This window comes from Tinamus guttatus, unplaced genomic scaffold, assembly GCF_059628265.1.
Source record: "Tinamus guttatus ecotype Peru unplaced genomic scaffold, ASM5962826v1 Tinamus_guttatus_pri_ptg000142l, whole genome shotgun sequence".
NCBI lineage: Eukaryota > Metazoa > Chordata > Aves > Tinamiformes > Tinamidae > Tinamus > Tinamus guttatus.
In genome coordinates this window covers 170,056-190,452 of record NW_028288676.1, presented here as the reverse complement: position 1 = coordinate 190,452, position 20,397 = coordinate 170,056, and the positions used below count along the sequence as shown (strand labels likewise).

The 20,397-nt window shown below is 43.4% G+C and overlaps 1 protein-coding gene across 8 annotated transcripts in view; it reads left to right on the top strand.

Annotated features, from left to right (window-relative positions):
* The first annotated feature begins 11,041 nt into the window (after nucleotides 1-11,041).
* PPIP5K2 (diphosphoinositol pentakisphosphate kinase 2) overlaps nucleotides 11,042-20,397 on the top strand; it is a 34,914-nt gene continuing 25,558 nt past the window's right edge. For 7 of the 8 annotated variants that reach the window (XM_088521999.1, XM_088521998.1, XM_088521996.1 and 4 more), the window contains exons 1-7: nucleotides 12,706-12,916; nucleotides 13,635-13,725; nucleotides 15,017-15,102; nucleotides 16,345-16,499; nucleotides 17,053-17,154; nucleotides 18,899-19,060; nucleotides 19,836-19,957. In XM_088521999.1, coding sequence (XP_088378125.1) covers nucleotides 12,757-12,916; nucleotides 13,635-13,725; nucleotides 15,017-15,102; nucleotides 16,345-16,499; nucleotides 17,053-17,154; nucleotides 18,899-19,060; nucleotides 19,836-19,957 — 878 coding nt within the window. In that variant the 5' untranslated portion in view covers nucleotides 12,706-12,756. Of the gene's footprint in view, nucleotides 11,224-12,705; nucleotides 12,917-13,634; nucleotides 13,726-15,016; nucleotides 15,103-16,344; nucleotides 16,500-17,052; nucleotides 17,155-18,898; nucleotides 19,061-19,835; nucleotides 19,958-20,397 lie in introns of those variants that run through there. The other variant, XM_088522000.1, reaches the window with a different exon arrangement.

Genomic DNA, 20,397 nt, shown 5'->3' with positions numbered 1-20,397 from the left:
CAGGCTTGGAGACCAACAGCTCATAATTTCCTAATGAATGCTGGTCAGCCACAGCATTAAGCAAATTTCCCCTTATCCCTGCAACGTCTCCAAAATTAGACAATGTGACAATGCAGCAGCTGGCTAGAAAGAATAATCAGTGTTTTCTGTGCTTGCTAGTGGCATACGATTATGGGAAATGACAGCATCCAGGCGCTCTGGAGCCCACATCATTTCCTTGTCTGCTGATGCTGTTTGAAGGCTAAGTACGTAAGTCAAGAGCGCTTATTTTTCACGCTGCAACTCTAACCTGCCTTTAGTAATGTGGAAGGCGTAAATAGCTCTACACTTACTAGGACCGCCTGAGCACTCTATTCCCCCCTGCCACCCAAGAAAGAAAGATCAAATGCCATGTGTATTTTCTGCTAGTGTTATTTATAGAACCTCATATTCTACATAAGCAGTGACACTAAACATTGCTTTGTTATCAATAGCAAACGCATGCACCGAACTTTACAGTTCTAAGAAGGACAAGACCTTTGCTCCACAGAATATCTAACTTTGCATGAGTTGGGCCTGGCTTTCATAAACAACCAAGTCCTTTGTCATACAACATCCTTACACTTGTGTTTTAAAGCAAAGGTAAAATTCCCACAGACCAGAGAACTGGCGCACACAAGCTTTTTATTGCTGTATTCTTTTAGATCAGGAAAGAGCGTCTCCAGCAGGTTGAGAGAGGTGATCCTGCCCCTCTACTCAGCCCTGGTGAGGCCACATCTGGAGTATTGTGTCCAGTTCTGGGCTCCACAGTACAAGAGGGATGTGGAGCTGCTGGAGAGAGTCCAGCGCAGGGCCACGAGGATGGTCAGGGGCCTGGAACATCTGCCCTATGAGGAGAGGCTGAGGGAGCTGGGCCTGTTCAGCCTGGAGAAGAGAAGGCTGAGAGAGGACCTAATCAGTGTATATAAGTACCTAAAGGGAAGCAGTGAGGAGGATGGTGCTGGCCTCTTTTCAGGGGTGGCCACCAACAGAACTAGAGGTAACAGCCACAAACAGAAACAACACAAGTTCCACAGGAACTTAAGGAAAAATTTCTTAACAGTGAGGAGGACAGAGCACTGGGACAGGTTGCCAAGAGAGGTTGTGGAGTCTCCTTCTCTGGAGATCTTCAAAACCCACTTGGACGCAGTCCTGTGCCACGTGCTCTAGGTGACCCTGTGTGTGCAAGGGGTTGGACTAGATGATCTCTAGAGGTCCCTTCCAACCTTAATGATTCTATGAAAAGAGGGTATTTCAGCACAGGAAAGGGGCAGAGCCTGAACATAATCCTGTTTATGGGGACCTTAACTGGCACAGTAACCTCTCGGAAGTTTTTAATCTGATAGCATCAGCTAAAGCCATTGACCACGTTGCTAATTTGATAGCTTCCCTGCTGTCAGCTAAGGTTAGGCTATCATGATACAATTACTGTCCTGTTTTTGTAAAGCAGTTTATTAACTAGCACTTCTGACAGTGAGAGAGCACTGGGGAAGTGCATTTAGGATATTCTGTACATCAGGGACATGCACTGAAGCTTCAGTCCAGGCTGCTGCCAAAGGCCAGCTCTCCAGCTACCCAAGCGTGGCTGGAAGTCAGGCTCAGCCATATGTTACTGCTGCCTTTCCTGCAGCTTGGACATCTTAACCCTCAAGATGATGGATTGATTGGGCCCAACACAAGCTTCCGTGTACGGCACAAAAATGCCACGTGACGGAGAAAGGCTGTCATTATTCCTTCAGTGTTTTTGACTCCTCGTGACTATCTCGCCAGAAGCCGTGTGCATTCTGGTGCATGGTTATTGGCTATAACAAAACGCACAAGGGTAAGAGGTGTCAAAGCAGGACCACAGTGCTTGTACTTCATCTCATTGGGGAGTCTGCCTTCATTTCGGCAGCTGATAGTGCGCAAGGGCAGCAGCAGGTGCCCTAGCTGCTGGAGAAGGGACACCTTAGCGGCGCACGCCCACTCTCCACGGTAAAACACAAGCCCTGCCAATCGCCAAGATGGCGGCCGCCGCCCCCTCCCCGGGCGGCCGCCGGGACTACAGCCCCCAGCATGCCCCGCGCCCCAGGCACCACGGCAACCACGGCTCAGCGGGCGCACGCAGACGTGTGGCTGCTGGAGGGGACCGCGCATGCGCCCGGCCACGCCGCCGCGACCTTTTTCTCCCCCCCTCCCCCCCCACCTCTCCTCCTTCTCCTCGCTCGCTCCCGGCCGATGCCCGCCCCCGCTCCGCGGTCCCCCCCCGCGCCGCCGTACACACCTGCAGTCACAGAAGAAACAGCACCCTCCACTCACACCGCCCACGGCTTCCCGCCCGGGACCTTTGTGGCGCGCCCGGAAGCGGCGCAAGGGGCGGGGCCGGCGGGGGGCGGGGTCGGCGCGCCCACCGCCGCGCGGAGGGAGGCGGCGGCGGCGGCTCCTCAATGGGACGCGGGGGCGCGGGCGGCGCCACGCGCGGCGGCAGCGGCGGCGCCGCGCGCAGGTGAGGCCGTTATTGTCCCCCCTCCCCGGCCCCCCGGGGCCGCTCCCCGCGCGGGGCCTCATGGCCGCGGGGCTCGGGCTCCGCTTTGTTTCCGCCGGAGCGGGGCAGCCATGGCCATTAAGCCCCAATATATCTATATTTTCTCGTTATTTATTTATTTGTTAGCAGGAGCTTTAGGGCGGGCATCAGGCGGCGCCGGCGGCCGTTGCCCCGAGGGGCAGCCGGAGGCTGCGCGGCGCCCCGGCCGCTCCCGCGGCGCCTTCCTGGGCGCGTTTCCGTGCGGCGGGGCCGGGCGCGGGCAGCCCTCGCGGCGGGAGGCGCCGTCCCCGCAAGGCTGCGCGCGGCCTCCCCGCTCACGCCGAGCCCTCGGTGCCCCCCGCCCGCACGGCGGCTCCTGCGCTCTGCCCGCGCCGCACGTGTGCGGGGCTGCCTTTGTTTGCGGCTCTTCTAAATGAAAGGGTAGGCCACTAAACCTACCACTGTTAATGAGTTTTAATTCTACCCGTAACAAAGCTATTGCTTTTATGTAAAGGTTTTTTGGAGGGAGAGAGTCGCCTGATAAGATATGCCTCTTTTACGCTTCCTCTTTGAGAAATATCATTTATTTATTTACTTATTTATTGAGCTGGTTGGGTTACCCTGCTTAGCTGACACTCTTTGTGGATGGATGCGTGATCTGGTTGGATCAGAGTGATTAGATCAGATCAGGCCTCTCGAGAATCAGCATGTTGGAAGTTTGCTACAGGATTTTGGGCACCAACTTTAATCATCATCACAAAAAAAATGTATTTATGAAAAGTTGCAGTAACTAATTTTCTTTTTGAGAGCATACAGAGAAGCCGTTCCAGTTGCTTTGAAGTAGGAGCTTTAAAAATCCCGAATCTGCTTTTCTTAAAACTTTCAGACTTGCCATTAGGATGACTGTGTTTCATGGCCCTGCCTGTGATGTGCGTGACAAGATTTGGTTTAGAAATGAACCTGGGCCGTGTGAAGGTTATTGGTTCTTGCAAGGGCGAGAGGCCCTTGCAAGGCCTGCTCCTTGGCAGCTTGTTATACTGTTTGCCACTTTTAAAAAGGCACCATTTCTGTCTCAAAGGGAGGTATTCTGCGGACAGGGCTTTTTTGCCCTCTCAAACTGCTCTAGCATCCTTGCTGGAGGGCTCCAGTGGGTCGTTTGGCAACTTAGACCCTGCTGAAGGATGAAGCGCTGTGAGGGAGCAGCGGCTGGGGCTTCTTGACGCTCTCCACTGAATTTTTGCAGATGTCGTTGGGTGTGCTGAACGGTCGTACATTAGCTGCTGGGGTGTTGGCAAAAAATGCTTTAAGCAAAGAATTTTGTAAGGGAAGGATTAAGGTATTTGCACAGAAAAGAAGTTCTATGTCAGGCTTGGGATCTCGAAATGTCTAGAAGTATTTTCCTTTCCTCTGTGGAATTACTAGAGAAGACAGCAAACATGGGAGACTCAGCCAAATAATTAATATTTGAGAAAATGTAATAGTTGCCTTTTGAGGCTTGCCGTTTATTTCACCCACAGCTTAACAGGCAGGTCTTCCCACTCGGCAGGGCCGGCTCTTGAATGTGGTCCTGGTCCGTGTGGCGGGTTTCAGCTCTGAACTCCTGGCGCCCTGAGCCGTAACATGCAGAGTCAGCTAGAAACCTGGCTTTAGGTGCTCCAGTTGGGCAGCATGTTTTGGGACAAAGTAATTCAGGTTCCTGTGAAAATGTAGTTAGTTGACTAGCTGAGCCACATAGTTATTTTGAGAAATTCAAATAATTAAGAAATTTGGCTTGCAGGTGCAACCAGGTGGCTGGGTAGTAGCACCAAAGAGCGCTGTCCACCTTCAGTGTTGCAAAATTTCTGTTGTTTCACCCTTTCTTGGCTGCCTGTGGAGGTTGCCCTACCCTGTAACAAAGGCAACTGGAGCCAGCAGGCAGGGCCGAAGGAGGTGACGTGCTCAGCTGGGAGCTGGACAGGGCCCAAACCTTTCCATAAGGTGCAGGAAAGGCAAGATGATAAAGGGCTGGCTGTCCCTGTGCTGCAGCACAGAGCAGGCTGTGGTGGCTCAGAGCTCTTCCTTGTCGGTGGGAGCTGGAGGCTGTCTGTAATTCACAGTTCCTAACCAGGCTGGTACGCCACCGCACCTGTGAATGTGTGAATATTAGGTAATACTGAAGGTAGGGCACAGGAGACGTGGAGTATTTAAGTACATTGGAGAGCCAAGTGTCTGTTGCTATGCAAGATGTAGTACTAAACAGCGAGTGATTTGTGGTTTGCTCACAGTGACTTTGGTGGCTTCACATCCTTTCGCTGGTCCTCCTACCTTCTCCGGGTCCTATTGCCTTCCTCTTCCTGGTCACCTATCAGACTCAATGTCACTGTTGTATGTTGAATGTGACCTTGTTTTTAGTCCAAGAGTCTGCATTTAAATCTGAGTTATTACCACATTTATTTGGACGTACATGCACGTACGTATTGCACGTACATGTGATGTACTGCGCTTGGCGACTTCATAGGGAAGCTTTGCAGCCCTGACGCTGTCTCGTATCGCCTGCCTTGGCATCGGCACCCTGTGTTCCTGTTCTTCCACGTCCCTCTCGCTTTCCCCTTCGTGCCAGCAGCACCCAACAAAGGGCCCTTCCGTGCTGGCTTGTTGCACCGTGCGTGTCGTGTGGGCAGCATTCCGGAGGCCACGCTCCATTCCCGACCCTGCTGCTGCCACTGCGCACTGCAGCTGCATGGGACGGGGAAACCTCTGGCTCTGTCCTGCAGATCCAAAGCTGAAGCGTGTTTTGAAAAATGTAAGAGTTCCTGGAAAAACAAAAAAACAGCCCAGCTTGTCGTAAAAGACTTTGAGGTGACAGTTGTTCAGACTGTCGAGTTTTTCGCTCCTTAATCTGAATTGGAGGAAGCTGGTAGTGAACTCTCAGCAGCTTGAATAAGCTTACTGTGGTAAGAACTGACATTTGAAAAGGGACAATATTTTAGAGGAACTGCTGGTGTTTTATTTATTTCAAGTATGGAATCATGAAGCAGATAGCGCCAGGAACACTCCTTGTACAATTACTTGTTTAAAATCTGTAATGTAAATAGGTGAAAGGTGGGTTTGATTTGTTTTATGATGGTGTTTCGAAAGTAAGTTTTCCCATGTGGCTCCTGATGCAGAATGTTTTATGGCTGTTTAGTGTCTGATAGCTTTTTTTTTTTTTTTTTTTTTCCTTGAGATTACAAATGAGAAACACTTTTACTCTGCTTTTCAGCTAGCTATCCTGTACAAAAGAAAAGCTGGAGGAAAGCTTTCCGTGCTTTACAGAAGTCATGTTTTTATAAATGTTTCATAACAGAGCTTCTAAAACTTTGAGCCCTTTATACATGACTGTTCAGATCATTGCTGCCGTGTCGGGCCAATTTGTTGCTGACAGCTACTGGAATGCTGATTTTAATGGGCTAAGTAAATATGGGAAATACCAAGACAGGATTCCTGAGCTGCCATAATGTGCAGAGTAAGGGCAGAAAATGGTTTGAAGAAACATGTTTGACATTTAGTAGGGACTGCTTCTCAGTTTGTGAAACCTCTTTAAGACTTTCCTTGTGAAAGTTGAGAATGATTCTACTAGAAAAAGTCTACATAAAGCTCCCTTATTTTGGCCAAGATGTATAATATGGTGATATGGTGAGAAAATTTTACGACAGGTGGAATGACCAGGCTGTATGTATGGTTGAAATTTCTTCTAAAGAAATGACACTGCTCAATTGTGATGGTCAAAAGTACAAGATTTTGAATCCGTCAACTGTAATAAAAAGCCCTTGCGTAACAGCGGAGGTTTAAAGGGAGCAGATCTAATTTGTTTTACCTTGAAAGGTTATTGCACAGGAGGAGATTGTTGCCTGGGTCTTCTCGCCATTGCCATGCTGGAGACAGATTAGTGTTTGTTCCAGCAGAAAGCTTTGGGTTTGGTCTTGCTTGCATTGCAGTCCTCTCTGGTTGGGGTACACATGTAATCTTTTAATCTTTGCTGTCTGATTAGGTTTATGCTCCTGCACTGAGTGTGAGAGGATATAACATGGAGCATCTCTGCCTCTTATGCTGCTGCTGCTGCTCTCTTCTTGATGCAGAAAAACAGGAGCTTCCTTGCTTCAAGGAAGATGGAATTCTTCTTAAGACACAGTCTGTTAGAAACTTCTGTCAACAGTCCAGTGACTGTCTCTACCACATGCTTGTTGCTGCATTTTCTTCTGACCTCGGGTTACTGTGGATGTTTTAGAAGACTTCTATAAATTATTTACTGTAGTTACAGCCCTTTATTTTCATGTTTTCTTTTCATGCCCCTTTCCTTGGACTTTCTCTGTGGCACATCCAAAGAAAGTGGATTCTTTAAAATTCATAGTAGCCCAAGCATTTGGAGGGGAACAATCTTAATTCTTATTTCTAAAAGCATTTATTCTGAAAATAAAGAATTTACTTATTTCTCTAGTGACGCAAATTTGTGCTAATGATAGTAACTTACAGCATCTGCTGTCATGTAGATAAGATGGTGATCATCAATCACTAGAATGCCAATTTATCGGCAATTCAGCAGTAGCAGTTTATAAGACTACAAAAGGGTCAGTGCCTTTTCTTCATCCTTTATTTTTGGTCTTATTTTTGCAAATGGAAAAATCTGGAAGCCAGAATAGGGAATAGAGGGTTCATTTATGAAATGAGTTAATCTCAAGATTTCTGTCACTTCATCCTTAATCCTTACACTAGTTTCCTCCTTCCCCCTGCCACCCCATTATAAGAGAGTTACAAAATAACCATAGTCTCGTGTGGTGAGCTGAGAAAATCTGTACTCTGAGCTGGCTTTCATGCAGCTACCCTTAGGTATTACAAAGGGTATTTTTGAGATATTTCTACCCTTAGACTTTCCTAAGATACAAAAAATGCATTTTTCTAATGATAAGAAAGCTCCCCAGCAGCACCTGGAGCCCTGCAAGACCTATCTTGCCATGTTTCTTATGCTTTTTCTTTGGGATAGGCTGAGGATGGTTTTCTAAACAAAATATACAAGTGTTTTTCCTACAACTGCAGTTTGGCTGTTCTCTAGATTAATAAATGCTGGCTCTTACCACGTTTCCTGAAGTAGCATGGAATGTTACTTCTCATCTTCCCTGAGGAGCTAGAGGGGCTCATGGGCAGCTGGAACGCATGTGCTTATGAACAGGGCGCTTGCTTTCTTGGGAGTGTTGTCAACTGACCTAAGAAATCTGCAGCAGAGGACTTCCTCCAGCAGTGTGCTGAGATGGGTGCATGCCTCGCAACAATCCTGTGGAAAACAGTCTGCCGAACACAAAGGTGGCTTCTCAAAGTGCACAGGCAGCCCCTTCCAAAAACCTGTTGAGCCTGGGCGCTCGGCCAGGCTTGTATCCAACCTAACCGCAGACGTCCTCCAAACTAGCTCTGGAGATCAAACACCTGGAAGTGAGGAAGAAGAGGAGGAAGGCAGGACCCTCAAATTGAGGGCTGGGACCCCCGACTGGCATGTGCGCCTGTGCACCCGGGGGGAGAGTCGCGCAACTGAAGGTGGAGTTTGTACCTCCCCTGGGCTGCCTCCTGGGTCGGACTGACCCTATGTGCCAGGATGCACCGGGCAGAGAGAGGACAGTGCGGAGAGAACCGGGACAGGAGAAACTCCTGACTCTGAGGCCTGCGCTGTCTGCACGGGAGCCGGTCAGCAACTCTCTCTCTCATCTGCCAGCTCGAGAGGATGTTCGGATCCAGTATCCCTCTGGCACAGAGTAGTTATCTGTGCTTTGCTTCTTTTATGTGCTTTCACCTGAATAAATGCTTGATGTAGTCACCTCGTTCTTTATGATTGTTGCCGAATCCCGAGCCCATCCGGAACATCAAGCGAAGCTTCTTTTGGTACATCTGCTTTCACAAAAGGCACTACAGAAAAACTAAGGGGGAAGAAGGCCAAAAAGCTCCTTTTGATGACATGCTGCTTATTTGCTTTAAGTGGTTGCTTCTTCCTCTTTAACAAAACCCTCAGTTTGAAGAACTTGTGAAGACTTTTGTTTTCATTTTCTGTCCAAGAGTTTCACTGTCTGAAAGCTTGTGCTATAGAAATAAATCGCGAGACAGCCTGGAAGGTGTAGTAAACATATTCCCTCTCTACCCATCCCTTTCACATCCTGGCTGTCTCTCATGCAGAGGAATAGCTAGGTCCAGTGTGTAGGGAAGAGCTTCTGGCCTGTTGTCCTGGTCATTCCAGAATAGCATTCCCCCTGAGAGCTTCAAAAGATGGTGTCAGAGCTGGTATCTTCCTTTTCCGATGGATTTGCTTAATCACCTTTTGAACCCATGCATGTTTAGAGAATCTACACTACCTGCATTTCCAAAACTTTTAATTATGTCTGTTGTGAGTGGGGGGAAATTCTCCTCTCTTTGTCATTTCCACCTGCTAGTCTTTGCCCCCCAGTGAAAATATTAGAGGAGGTAATGAACAATCACACGCTCTTGTCCTCTCCATTGCTAGTGATTCTGTAGATTTGTTGTGCCTCGGTCTTCTACCCTTTTCTTCATATTCTCCCTCTTTTTCTAAAGAGGAAGTGACAAGAATTTCAGGCTGTGTGTGACCCAGTAGGACGCCGCAATTTGTACCATAGCTTTCCAAAAAGTTCTCGGTTTCTCTTGACAGAATTGAGAATGATTTTTTTTTTATTGTTATTGTTAATGGTCTGGTGAGGAACTCACCTGACAATTAATTATACTTTTAAATGGGAGACTATTTACAGAATTTGGAGGAGAGGCAAACTGTCTTGAGAGGAACTGTTAAACTTTATTTTCACTTTTCTTAAGCTTGGATCCAATTCTTTAGGCTCTGCCAATTTTTATCTTTCCTACCATTTCCAACACCTTGTATTAGTTGTCAGCACACACTGTCAGTAACCTCAGCCTTGCTGAATCTTACTTGAAGCAGGATTTGGACCGCTTGTTTTCTTGCTTGTTTTCTTCACCCTTTGTTTTGTAAGTGAGATTCTCTCAATACCTAATTTCTAACTCTCACAGGGAAACAAATGCTTTTCTGAATTCCAAGCAGCTGTACTGTTTACCCGTGCTTAATCTCTCGTGCTCTCACTTACGACAGATCCTTTCTGGGTACTTTTGCTCTGTTTGCCACCCTCTTTCAACAGGAGGCCGAATGGCTGATTGCCACTGGAAATTTCCTATTGCTTCACTTGGTTTATAGAACACTCAGAGTTACTTTGGCAGATATTTAAAGATGAGTTCAGTTCTGCTGAGACATCGTTGTTCAATAGCACTTGCATAATGATCTGACTAATAAACAATCTGGATGGTTTTTGTTCTTGCCCCTTTAATTTAGAGCGTTTCCATGTTATAATAATTTTTCTCATTGCCTGAAAATTATTGCTCAAGAAGCAGCAGGGCAAACTGCAGCAAGTGTGTGCAGTGCCGTCTGCGTGGCTGCTCTGCACTTGCCTGCCTTTAAATGCCTTTTAGAGAGGGCTGCTTGTTAAAATTCCAAATGCTAACAAGTTATAATTAGTAGGATAATACCAGGCACTATTTCTAAAATAACAGTTGTCTAGTTAGTATAACAGAGTGCTGAGCATCAAGTCTCATTGTTTCTATATACAGCTCGCTTGGCTTGGTCTTTATTTTGATGTGACTGGTTAATATGTCTCTGTTTCACTGTGGCATTGGAAGTTGATGCTTAGAAGTAGTTTTGATCAAAGGCAGCGCTAATGGATCCTTCTGTAAATATTTTTTCAGGGTGAAAATAAAGCAACACTTAATTGAGCTAAATAAGCACATGGCATCAAGTTGGCAGTGCTTGCATATGTTTTGCTTTCAAAACAGAATTCTATTCTGTTTTTGAAAGAATAGTTTTCTTAAATAGCCTCTGTAGTAGCTTTATATGATTATTTTTCAATATTTTTGCCTGTTCATTTTCATTATATTCATTGCTTATTTTAGCAGGAAACTGTAGGAAAAGCAGCTGGTAGAAATAGAGATTTAAATATCTCACAATATTGGAGGAAACTTTTTTTGTTCCTTTATCTTTGTGTAAAAGATGTCCTCTGTGCTTTTCCTTTGCTAAGCTGGATAGAATGCGGAGCTGTTCTGGGTATTTTAAAAATGTCAAGCATCAGCATTTTGAAATATCTAGAGATTACTTCGCCCAGTTCCGTATGTACCTGCAGAAATGCAGATTGTTTGGTCTGCAGGGTTTCGGATGCTGTGTCTTATATTGGAGAGATATTTATACTCAGATGCCTTTTTTTTTTTTTTTTTTCCCTAATGTGGCTTTATTGAGTTGTGGGTGTTTGTCTCTAGGATAAGAAGCTGCCGTACCGGCGCAGGGCAGCGGTAACGCACGGCTGGTTTCTCGGAGCACCCACCCGAGCGCACCATGGAGAGCTGATAGTGCTGAACCGAGCCTGGCGGGCGGCTTCCCCCGGGAGCAGCGAAGAGCAGGGGCTCCTGCGTTCCCTGCCCTTGGGAATATGCCCAGCGGCTCGGCTGCTGGCGCCGCTGCAGCTTCGACCTAGGTCGCCGGAGCGCTCGTCGTCATGTCCGTGACTGTCACGGAGAACGACCCGCCGAGGTTCTTCGTCGGGGGAGAAGACAGCGAGGAATTGCTGGACTCGGCCAGGTCCGCGGATTACGATCGCTTCTACGGCCATGCGGAGGAGGAGGAGGAGGAGTATGACTCTGTATGTACCTGAGGGATGTGTGGGCGCTCTGTGCTTTCCGGTCTGATTTTATCCTGCGTGCTTTCTAGTGCTGTTTTACCTGGGACATGACGTTGGCTCTCTTAGATCACCATTTCAGTATTAGATTTAACTTGGGAAGTGTCTGATCATATTAAGATAATGACCTGTCAGTTACATTTGGAAAAGCAGCACCCTTAAAAATACATGTACATATATATGAGTATACCTTGAACCTGGAAATAGATGTGCTTGATCTTAATGCAGATTCTGAGGACAGTTCAAGGGGTTGTGCCAATTTTGCAGAATTCATTTGGCTTCTGGAATTAAATTTCAGCACATTAGCCCTATTTGATAATTAGTAAACTATGATGGAGAGTTTACCCGTGGTATATGTTGTCAGCCGCTTTGGATTTACCTTTGATTTTCAGTTTGAACAGACTCTTATTTTCATCTTATAATCATCTTACTGTTGTTTTCGTGAGGGTATGACGTGTTTTTATTCTTTCCTTCTTTCTTATCTTGGTGCACCTCTAGAAAATGCATGTGGTATTAAGTTATACCCTAGTTTTATGCTTGCAGAATGTTGTGAATTGTATTTAACACTGTGCTTGCCACTTTTTAGCTTAAGACTGAAGCTCTTGTTTGATTCTGCATGAGTCATGCTGTGTTACAGTAACTTTTCACTTCAGGGAATGGTCAGATTGAATTTGCTGATTGCAAGCATGCCTAAAATTTAATTGAGATGTTAATCAAACACTTGACTGTGATTAATAGGAATTCCAGCACCTACTGCAAAATTAGGAGCTCAGACTGTTTGCTGCAGTCACTGTATTTTAACAAGAAGTAGTAACTGACAATGTTCAAAAGAATAATAAAATAAAGGATTTTTGTGAGGTTTTCTTTTTAAACAGATGTGACAGGTGTCACTCTTGACATGACTGAGGAAACTAAAATTGTTAAGGGCTTGTAAAGTGAAAGAGCATATTGACCGTACAGAAGATAAGTGAAACTAACTATACCCAGAATAACCCTGAGAAGTCTACAGGAATATCTTTCACTCGATTAGCTTTCATTTTCATAGTTTACCTATTAATAATAGGTTATAAACTGAGAGGCCCTCTGGCTAATATGTTTAGAAAGATTAAATTATTTAAAAATTGCAGGTTAATTTTGCAGTAAGCCACAAGAATGATCTCACTCTAGTGTGGCATTTCTGACTCAGTTTTTGATCCCATACATTTGTTTCTGGTATGATGCTCACAAAAATACTTCAAAGTAGTAGAGTGCTGTTGAACAACTTAATGTCTTGAAGCATGTTTCATAAGAACACAGGGCAAAATGCTACCATCCCACACTGCTAGCAATTTACTACCTCTAATTTAGCTTTTAATCACGAATGTGAATTTTAACAGAATGTCTGTGCTAGTATTATTCTGCTAAAGCACTGTTGCATTCTGAGAAGACTTAATAATTGTATTTTTCTTCTCCCCTCTTCAGCCGCCAGAAAGACAGATTTTGGTTGGGATTTGTTCAATGGCTAAGAAATCTAAGTCCAAACCAATGAAGGAAATTCTTGAACGCCTCTCCATGTTTAAATACATAACTGTTGTAATATTTGAAGAGGATGTCATTTTGAATGAGCCAGTAGAAAACTGGCCTGCATGTGACTGTCTCATTTCCTTTCATTCTAAAGGTAGGTCTTTTATTAATACAGTAAATATTTTCAACAACTAAATATTTCTTCCAGACTGGGGATTTTTTTTTAGTTGTTTTTGCCTTGTAGTTCTCTTGGATTTTTATAGGAAGCAGTGCCCTCATTTAATCTAATACAACTGACTTTTGCAGTGCACCTCTTGAAATGATGCTATTTTTATTGTGTGTGAAAGTTCTGGTCTGGCATGACATTTAAAATAGCTGTTCCCTTAGTAAGTACTTGGGATACTAGTGGAATGGTGAGCACTGTTGATCTAATACCAACTGGGACCAACTGTAACAGCAGGCTGTGCTCGCAGTGGGTGTGCTGGGTCTCTGGCTGCATGTTACTGCATCTCAGATGCTCTCTTTAAGACTTTTATTTTGTTTGTGGGACTATTCAGTGAACCAGAGGTGAGTGGGTTGAGGTTAAAAATCACAATTTCAGGCAAAGGCAACACAAGCCCTAGTTCTGGCACTAGGGAATGTGAGGTGAGGAGGAGGGAGTGGGAGACAGGACCACTGTTTCTGCTAATACATACTGAAGTTGGCCTGCAGTTCCATGTTTGTCTTCAGCTCACATTAAGTGCGTCTTGTTAAGGGAGGGAACATCCTCCCAGTGCTACACATCTGGTTATACCCTAGTGTTTGTGCATCAGGTTACCAAACTAGTGTTGGGCATGGGAGTTTTAACCTGTATTTTTCAATAAACGTTTTAGGTTTTCCACTGGACAAAGCAGTCGCCTACGCAAAACTCAGGAATCCGTTTGTAATCAATGACTTGAATATGCAGTATCACATACAAGACAGGTAAGGGGTGGTAACTACCCTGATATCAAGAACAAATCACTTCTAAGGGAATGACTGGGAGAATTTTCTGGTATCACATTACAACGTTTTCAATGTATTGTACAGTAATTAAAATTACAGTGAATTTCATGTTTTATTAATTTATGTACAATTTTCTGCGATATGCTTTTTTTCCCTGCCTTGACTTCCTTCATATTGATAGCTTTGAAGATTTACTGAGATAGACATTTGGAATACCCTTCTCTCATGCCTAGCCAATAAAAAAGTCTCAAAGTCTGAAAATACGTATAACATAGACTTGGGATTGTACAGTCCTCTGTTATCAAGCACTAACATGAAGTGACATAGCATTTGCTTGTCTGAAAGTGTTTGTTAGTCTGACTTTTGGATGTATGTTTGATCACCTCTTATACAAGTCTTTTGGAGTTGTAAAACTTAAAGCATGAGATCCTGATGCCACCTATGGAAATGTGGAGGAGAGTTGCTTCATGACTTTAAGTTGCTCTGAAATGTTCAGTTTCTTGTGCAGGGCTGATGTTACACTTTGAGCGCTGTGTTTGGCAGCTGAATGTATTGAAAGAGAACAGCCTCAATTAAGATAGTTGTTATGCAAGATGATGCCAGCTGCGAAACAGGAAAAGCTGAACTGGAAGTATATTAAACAGTTGATTGCTTTCTGAGATGAGGAAATAAAAGCATGTTTGCCTTTTGGGCCATAACTGCTATTTGCCGCTGTAAAATGTTCCGTAATTAAAGAATTCACGTGGCTTATGGAAGGCTTTTTCTGGAAAGTGAGAACTCCTGAGGGTTGCAGAATGACCACGCGATCTTTGAATAGCAAAGCAAATTTTCTTTTGGGGCTGTGATCCTGCTTAGCAAATACTAACAGAAAAAAACATAGTAAGCAAAAGCAATGGCAGAGCTTTGTGGTCAGTGAGCAGACCTGCTATTTTAGATGACTCCAGTTGCTGTGGAACCCTTCTTGTTAATCTCCTGTGCTGGGAGACTCATTCTGTGCAAATTGCCCTTGCCCTATGAGCATGGAGGGAAAGCACTGGTGCTGCCAACGTGATTGTTTTAATGGTACCGATGAGATCCCTGCCAAGGTGACACTCTCCATCAACAGCCTTTTTGAAGCACCATATATACAAATGGGGTGTTACAGTATATGTGTGAGCTTAGGTGCTAGGGTGTTAGTTACCTCTTTGATTCCACACATTCATGGGCTGGAAAATACAAATATTCTCAGGACCTGAAATCTTACTGTGCAACTTCTGTTTTTTTCCTCTAGGAGAGAAGTATACAGTATTCTTAAGGCTGAAGGCATTTTACTTCCTCGTTATGCAATTCTAAACCGTGACCCAAACAATCCTCAAGGTAAAAACTGATGACAAAAATATCAATATTATCTTTTGATTTCCATTGGAGAACAGTGGTTTCATATTGGAAAAATAAGCTTAGCTTCCTAGAGAATTAGTTCATTCACTTGGAGATTTTTTTTTTCTCCAATATTTAAAGTATGCATTTGAAAAGAATGATTCTGAAGTCTGAGGTCGAAATTCTTATAGCCATCACAAGCCAGCTAGGATGAGGCCCTCCAAACTCAAACTGATGTAGAAATACACTACCAATTTGATATGAAAGCTACTCTCAAAGGAGAGGAAGTTTGTCTGTCATTATGCACGGCAATTAGTAATCTTGCTTAGAATAGAATGATAGGGTTGTCAAAAGCAACTCGGGACTATTGAATTCTCTCTCTTCCAAATACAAGGAATGATGTAAAGGAAATTTAGTCCAGAGAGATTCTGCAGAGATTATCTCTCTGAATATCACTTTCTTGTGCCTTTTTTTTTTTTTCTTTAAATCAAATCTTAAGGGTTTTTTCTACTAAAAATCAAACCTTATACAGCTATAGGAGATTGCAATGACTGGTTAAGCCGTAAGAGTAAGAAATAAGAATAAGAAAACTTAGAGCATTACCATGTTGTATCTCTCAGGAGAGGCAGAGAATTTTAGGTGCAAACCATCTGTATAATCTTGGGGGAAAGAAGACTCATTTTGTGCTACTGAAGTCAACTGAAAGCTGCTGTGCTGAGCTAACCTGTAGCAAAGTGATTTCTGATTGAGTACACAGTGGAGAGGGTACTCAATCAGATTGTGAGAGAGTTCTCAGCAGATTAAAAGTGCTGTTGCATTTGGCCCCACGTTCACTGTCTAGCTGTGATCGCTCTGGTATTTCAGAGAAGGGCACTGAAAGAAAGAAACTAACAGTCCCACCTCCTCCCTTCAAAACAAACCTCCTCCCCTTCCAATTCCCCACCACACCCCAAAAATTACAGCCCATGCTCATATACAGGACTGTGCATCTATAAGGGATGATTTGTTCTCCGATTCTGCATTTATCAGCAGAAATCCTGAAACATAGGATTTAATACTGTTTAGATGTGGCACAGCAAACACATTCAGCATGTGATGATGAAGTCTTTGTGCAGTCAGTAACAAATCAGCCAACGAAGGATTGATAGTAATCTTAATTTCATCCACCAAAATCACCTTTAATCTCTAATCATTTTTTTCGATGCATACATCATTGCATTTCTGTTTGCACTGTTTCTTCAGAATGCAGTTTGATTGAAGGAGAAGATCATGTGGAGGTGAATGGGGAGATTTTCCAAAAACCTTTTGTAGAAAAGCCAGTCAGTGCTGAGGACCACAATGTTTACATTTATTACCCAACATCTGCTGGGGGTGGAAGCCAGAGGCTCTTTCGAAAGGTGAGGAGAATAGTGTACTAAAAGTACGGAAATTCTGTCATGCTAAGTGGAAAATTGGTCACATTAACTCTTGGGGAAGGGGTGGAGTCAGTTTCCTGGCATGAGAGCACAAAAGTGGTTTCAATAGGAAAGTTGCAGTTCCTTTTCTTTCTACCCCCTCTGCCCTCCTCATCCTGAAAAAAAACCCAAAAAAACAAAAAACAAAAACCACCCAAAAACTGCAGATCCATCTTTGCTCTCGTCACGTTAAGTCTGTGCAGATCAGAAAAGCAAGTTTCAGGAAAACTTGCATAATGAATTAAGGCCCCTATTCTTTTTAGTAATTACCAACTACTTCCTGTGCTCTCCTTTTTAGAATATCATAGATCTTCCAAAATAATCCAAGATTATCCAAGATAAATATCATAAAAATCTTCCAAGAACCATCAAAAAACTTTGGTTCACCTAGAACAGGAAATCTGTTTTATCAGCCCTGGTGGGGTACTCTAGGGAGTTTTAAAAGTCTCTCAGACAGTAGCCTGTGAGTTTATTAATAGAAAAATATTTGTTTCAGATTGGCAGCCGAAGCAGTGTTTATTCCCCTGAAAGCAGTGTGAGAAAAACAGGCTCCTATATTTATGAGGAATTCATGCCTACAGATGGCACTGATGTGAAGGTATGACAACTATGCATTCTGATTTATATTTAGAACAATCAAGTGCTCTAAGAGTTTGTCAGCTTTTAAAGATGAAAGTATATTTATGTGTCAAGGGTTCATTTTAATCAAGGTTTGGTACAGTTTGTAAGCAGAGAATGCTCTAACTCTAGCAAAACATAGTACCTATAATTCAGAGTATCCTTGCTTATTTCTTTGCAATTAAGCACTGGATGCTTGATACCTGGCACATTGTGGGTTTTGTTGTTTTTTTGTTTTGGTATGTTTTTTTTATCACCACCACACAGTTTCCTATGCAAACAGATGCTACCTTGATACTTTTTTTCTGAAAATAGCCAACAAACCTGTACCTGAAATATGTTTTTATATATTTTTACCAAATATTATCTTCTCTTTAATAAGCACTAGTTACTTACTAAAATTATATGAAGTCAAAAAAGTGTGCTAAACATACCTGTCTGTTTTCTGTCTTTTTCTCATTTACTTGGACAGATACAAGGTTAGGGGCATCATAACAGAACAGTAAAATACAGTAATAACAACAGAAGGGGATTCCGACCAGTTATCTATTGCTTTGTTTATGTTTGTATCAGAAGTCAATTGCAGGTCCCTCACAAAACCTGACAAACAGTTGTTTGCCCATGGGCATGGGAGACCATGTTTAGGCCAAGAGTGAAGGTCAGGGAGGCTTGACATTTAGCAGTCACCTTCTCCTAGCTGGAGCTGCGTGAGGGCGAAGCTGATTTTATCTTTTCAGACCAATTCTGTGGTCTGCAAATTGCTGTCCTTTTATAAGCTGTACTCTTTGAATAGTGCAACAGGATGCAGAACATTTAGCAGTCGGTTAGCGTGAGGTTACAGAAGCCTGTGGAAAAACTTTATTATCTACTTCCAAAGATAAAACTTCCTAACGATCTGAAGAGTTGCAGATGACTTGGGTGGGTGAGGACGGCTTTGTCAACAGTGTGATTGTGCAGTTACTGAACAGCAGCTGTGGACCTCAGCATCCTGAAAAAACAGATTCTGTTCAAGTAAAAGGACTAATGTCAACTTCATATCAGGCAGCTTGCCCTCTTACTTGAGCTGACCTGCTTGCAGGTGTTCCTGTCATCCGTATTTTAAACTATTCTAATCTCTCCTTGGCGTTCATCAAATCTAGTGGGAAACAGAGTCAGGTCTTGCAGGCAGTTGCTGGTACGGCAGGCCGTGCCTTGCAGTAGTGGTATGAGACACTTGCCACCCACCTCTTCCACGTGGAGGGCTGGAGGACTTTGCCTTTGAGAATCGTTTGAAGAAGTGTGACTACCTACAATTGCTCCCTTAAATTCACTGACAAAGATAAAACCACTTGAGAGAAGCCAAGTCTAGTCTCATTAGACTTTCAAGTGAGTCAGTATTACCTTATATTCAACCATACATAGTCAAATGCAGCCCGAGGAAGGGATATTGTCAACTTAAAGGTTTGAGTGCCTTAAGCTAGTCCCTTATTCCATCTGATAAGAAGCAAAGAGGTGCTGAGGTTGCATGAGATCTCCTATAAGAGCCTTCTTTGGTCCTGTTGGAGAAGAGATGAGATACTTGGCAGTACTTGGCTATTGCCTGGTTAGTTAGAGACTTTTTAATCAAAATTTACAAATTTGCATGTTTTGCATTGACTGCCACAGTTGAGATAAATTTAAGGTGCTTGCATATATGTAATGCAGCTTAATTACACTGAATCAAGAGTTGCTATTTTTTAATAAAGGTGTACACAGTAGGTCCAGACTATGCTCATGCTGAAGCCCGAAAGTCTCCAGCTCTGGACGGCAAAGTGGAACGAGACAGTGAAGGAAAAGAAGTGAGATATCCAGTCATCCTGAATGCCAGAGAGAAGTTAATTGCATGGAAAGTATGCCTTGCCTTCAAGGTAAGCTGATACTTTGCTATCTGATCAAACATTTAGTGCTAATTAATTGTTTACCATGTGAAACTGCCTGAATGTTTACATGTACAGAACCAGTAGTTACCCTGCTGCAAACTTCCCAGGAGGGAGAAGAGTCTGCATCCGCATTTTGTTTAGTCTGGAAGAAGTCCGCCTTTGCCTTAGAAAGTTCTGGACGGGATGCTTTTATTGTGTGAGCTTCCTGTTATTGTTGTGCTTTGCCAGTCCACAGACCGTGTGTTTTATGCATCACACGCACACGCTGTGCTCATGTTTTCTGAGTTACGGAAACACAGCTGCAGTAGTCAAGTTTATATAACTCTTGTTAACTTGTGTTCATGCTGGGCCTGATTATTATTATTTTAGTATTGACATGATTAGTGGTCTTTTTTTGATATTTTCCATGTCTGTGTAGTTCAGTATACTCTTATTTAATATGTTATTTATTTCAAATATCCAATTAAATTACAATGTGGACAAAATCATTTTATTGGTGCTTTGTCTGTTCCTGCTTGTCACCCTCGAAAGCAGTGTCTCATTGCCTGCACTGAGGGTCTTGAGAATTAGTTTTGTGAACTTTACCTGCAGTGTTGATATTGCTACAGGTATAGGGAAAGCTTAAGGAGAAACTGGGAGTGTAAAATGAATAAATATAAAAATGGTTGCATAAGATGTGTGTGTGTATATATATATAATTAATATTTTTAATACTCAAAAGTGTGCCTGCCTGACATGACTTAAAACTATTTTTCTGAAACAGCAAACAGTTTGCGGCTTTGATTTATTGCGTGCTAATGGCCAGTCCTATGTCTGTGATGTGAATGGCTTCAGTTTTGTGAAGAACTCCATGAAATACTATGATGATTGTGCTAAGATACTTGGGTAAGTTTGCTGACTTCATTCAGGCATTTTACCTGTTCACTGTGTTGTGTGATACTCTTATGTGCTACTTTGCAAGTTTATATTCGACTTTCCCATTATTCCCAAATTCTTTCTGAAACAATTGAGTTAATTTAAAATGCACAACTTTAAAGCTAAACGTTAATCTCAAATTCAGTATTTGTTTGTATTTGACGAAAGGCAGTAGGACAGTAAAAATGTTTTGAATCTTCTGTATATGGGTGTAATGTAACCATTTTGTTCTGGCCAGAGTCTTTATGTGTTATTCCACTTTTTATTATATAAACTTCCCAGAAATAAAAGTACTAATTAGTCTTTGGCTAGAACGGCTTGCTGGTTTTCAGGGACTGTCAGTTAGATAATGGCGTCGGGTATCTGAATATTTATGTTAACCAGACCAAATCTGGTCCTAGGTGTCTATA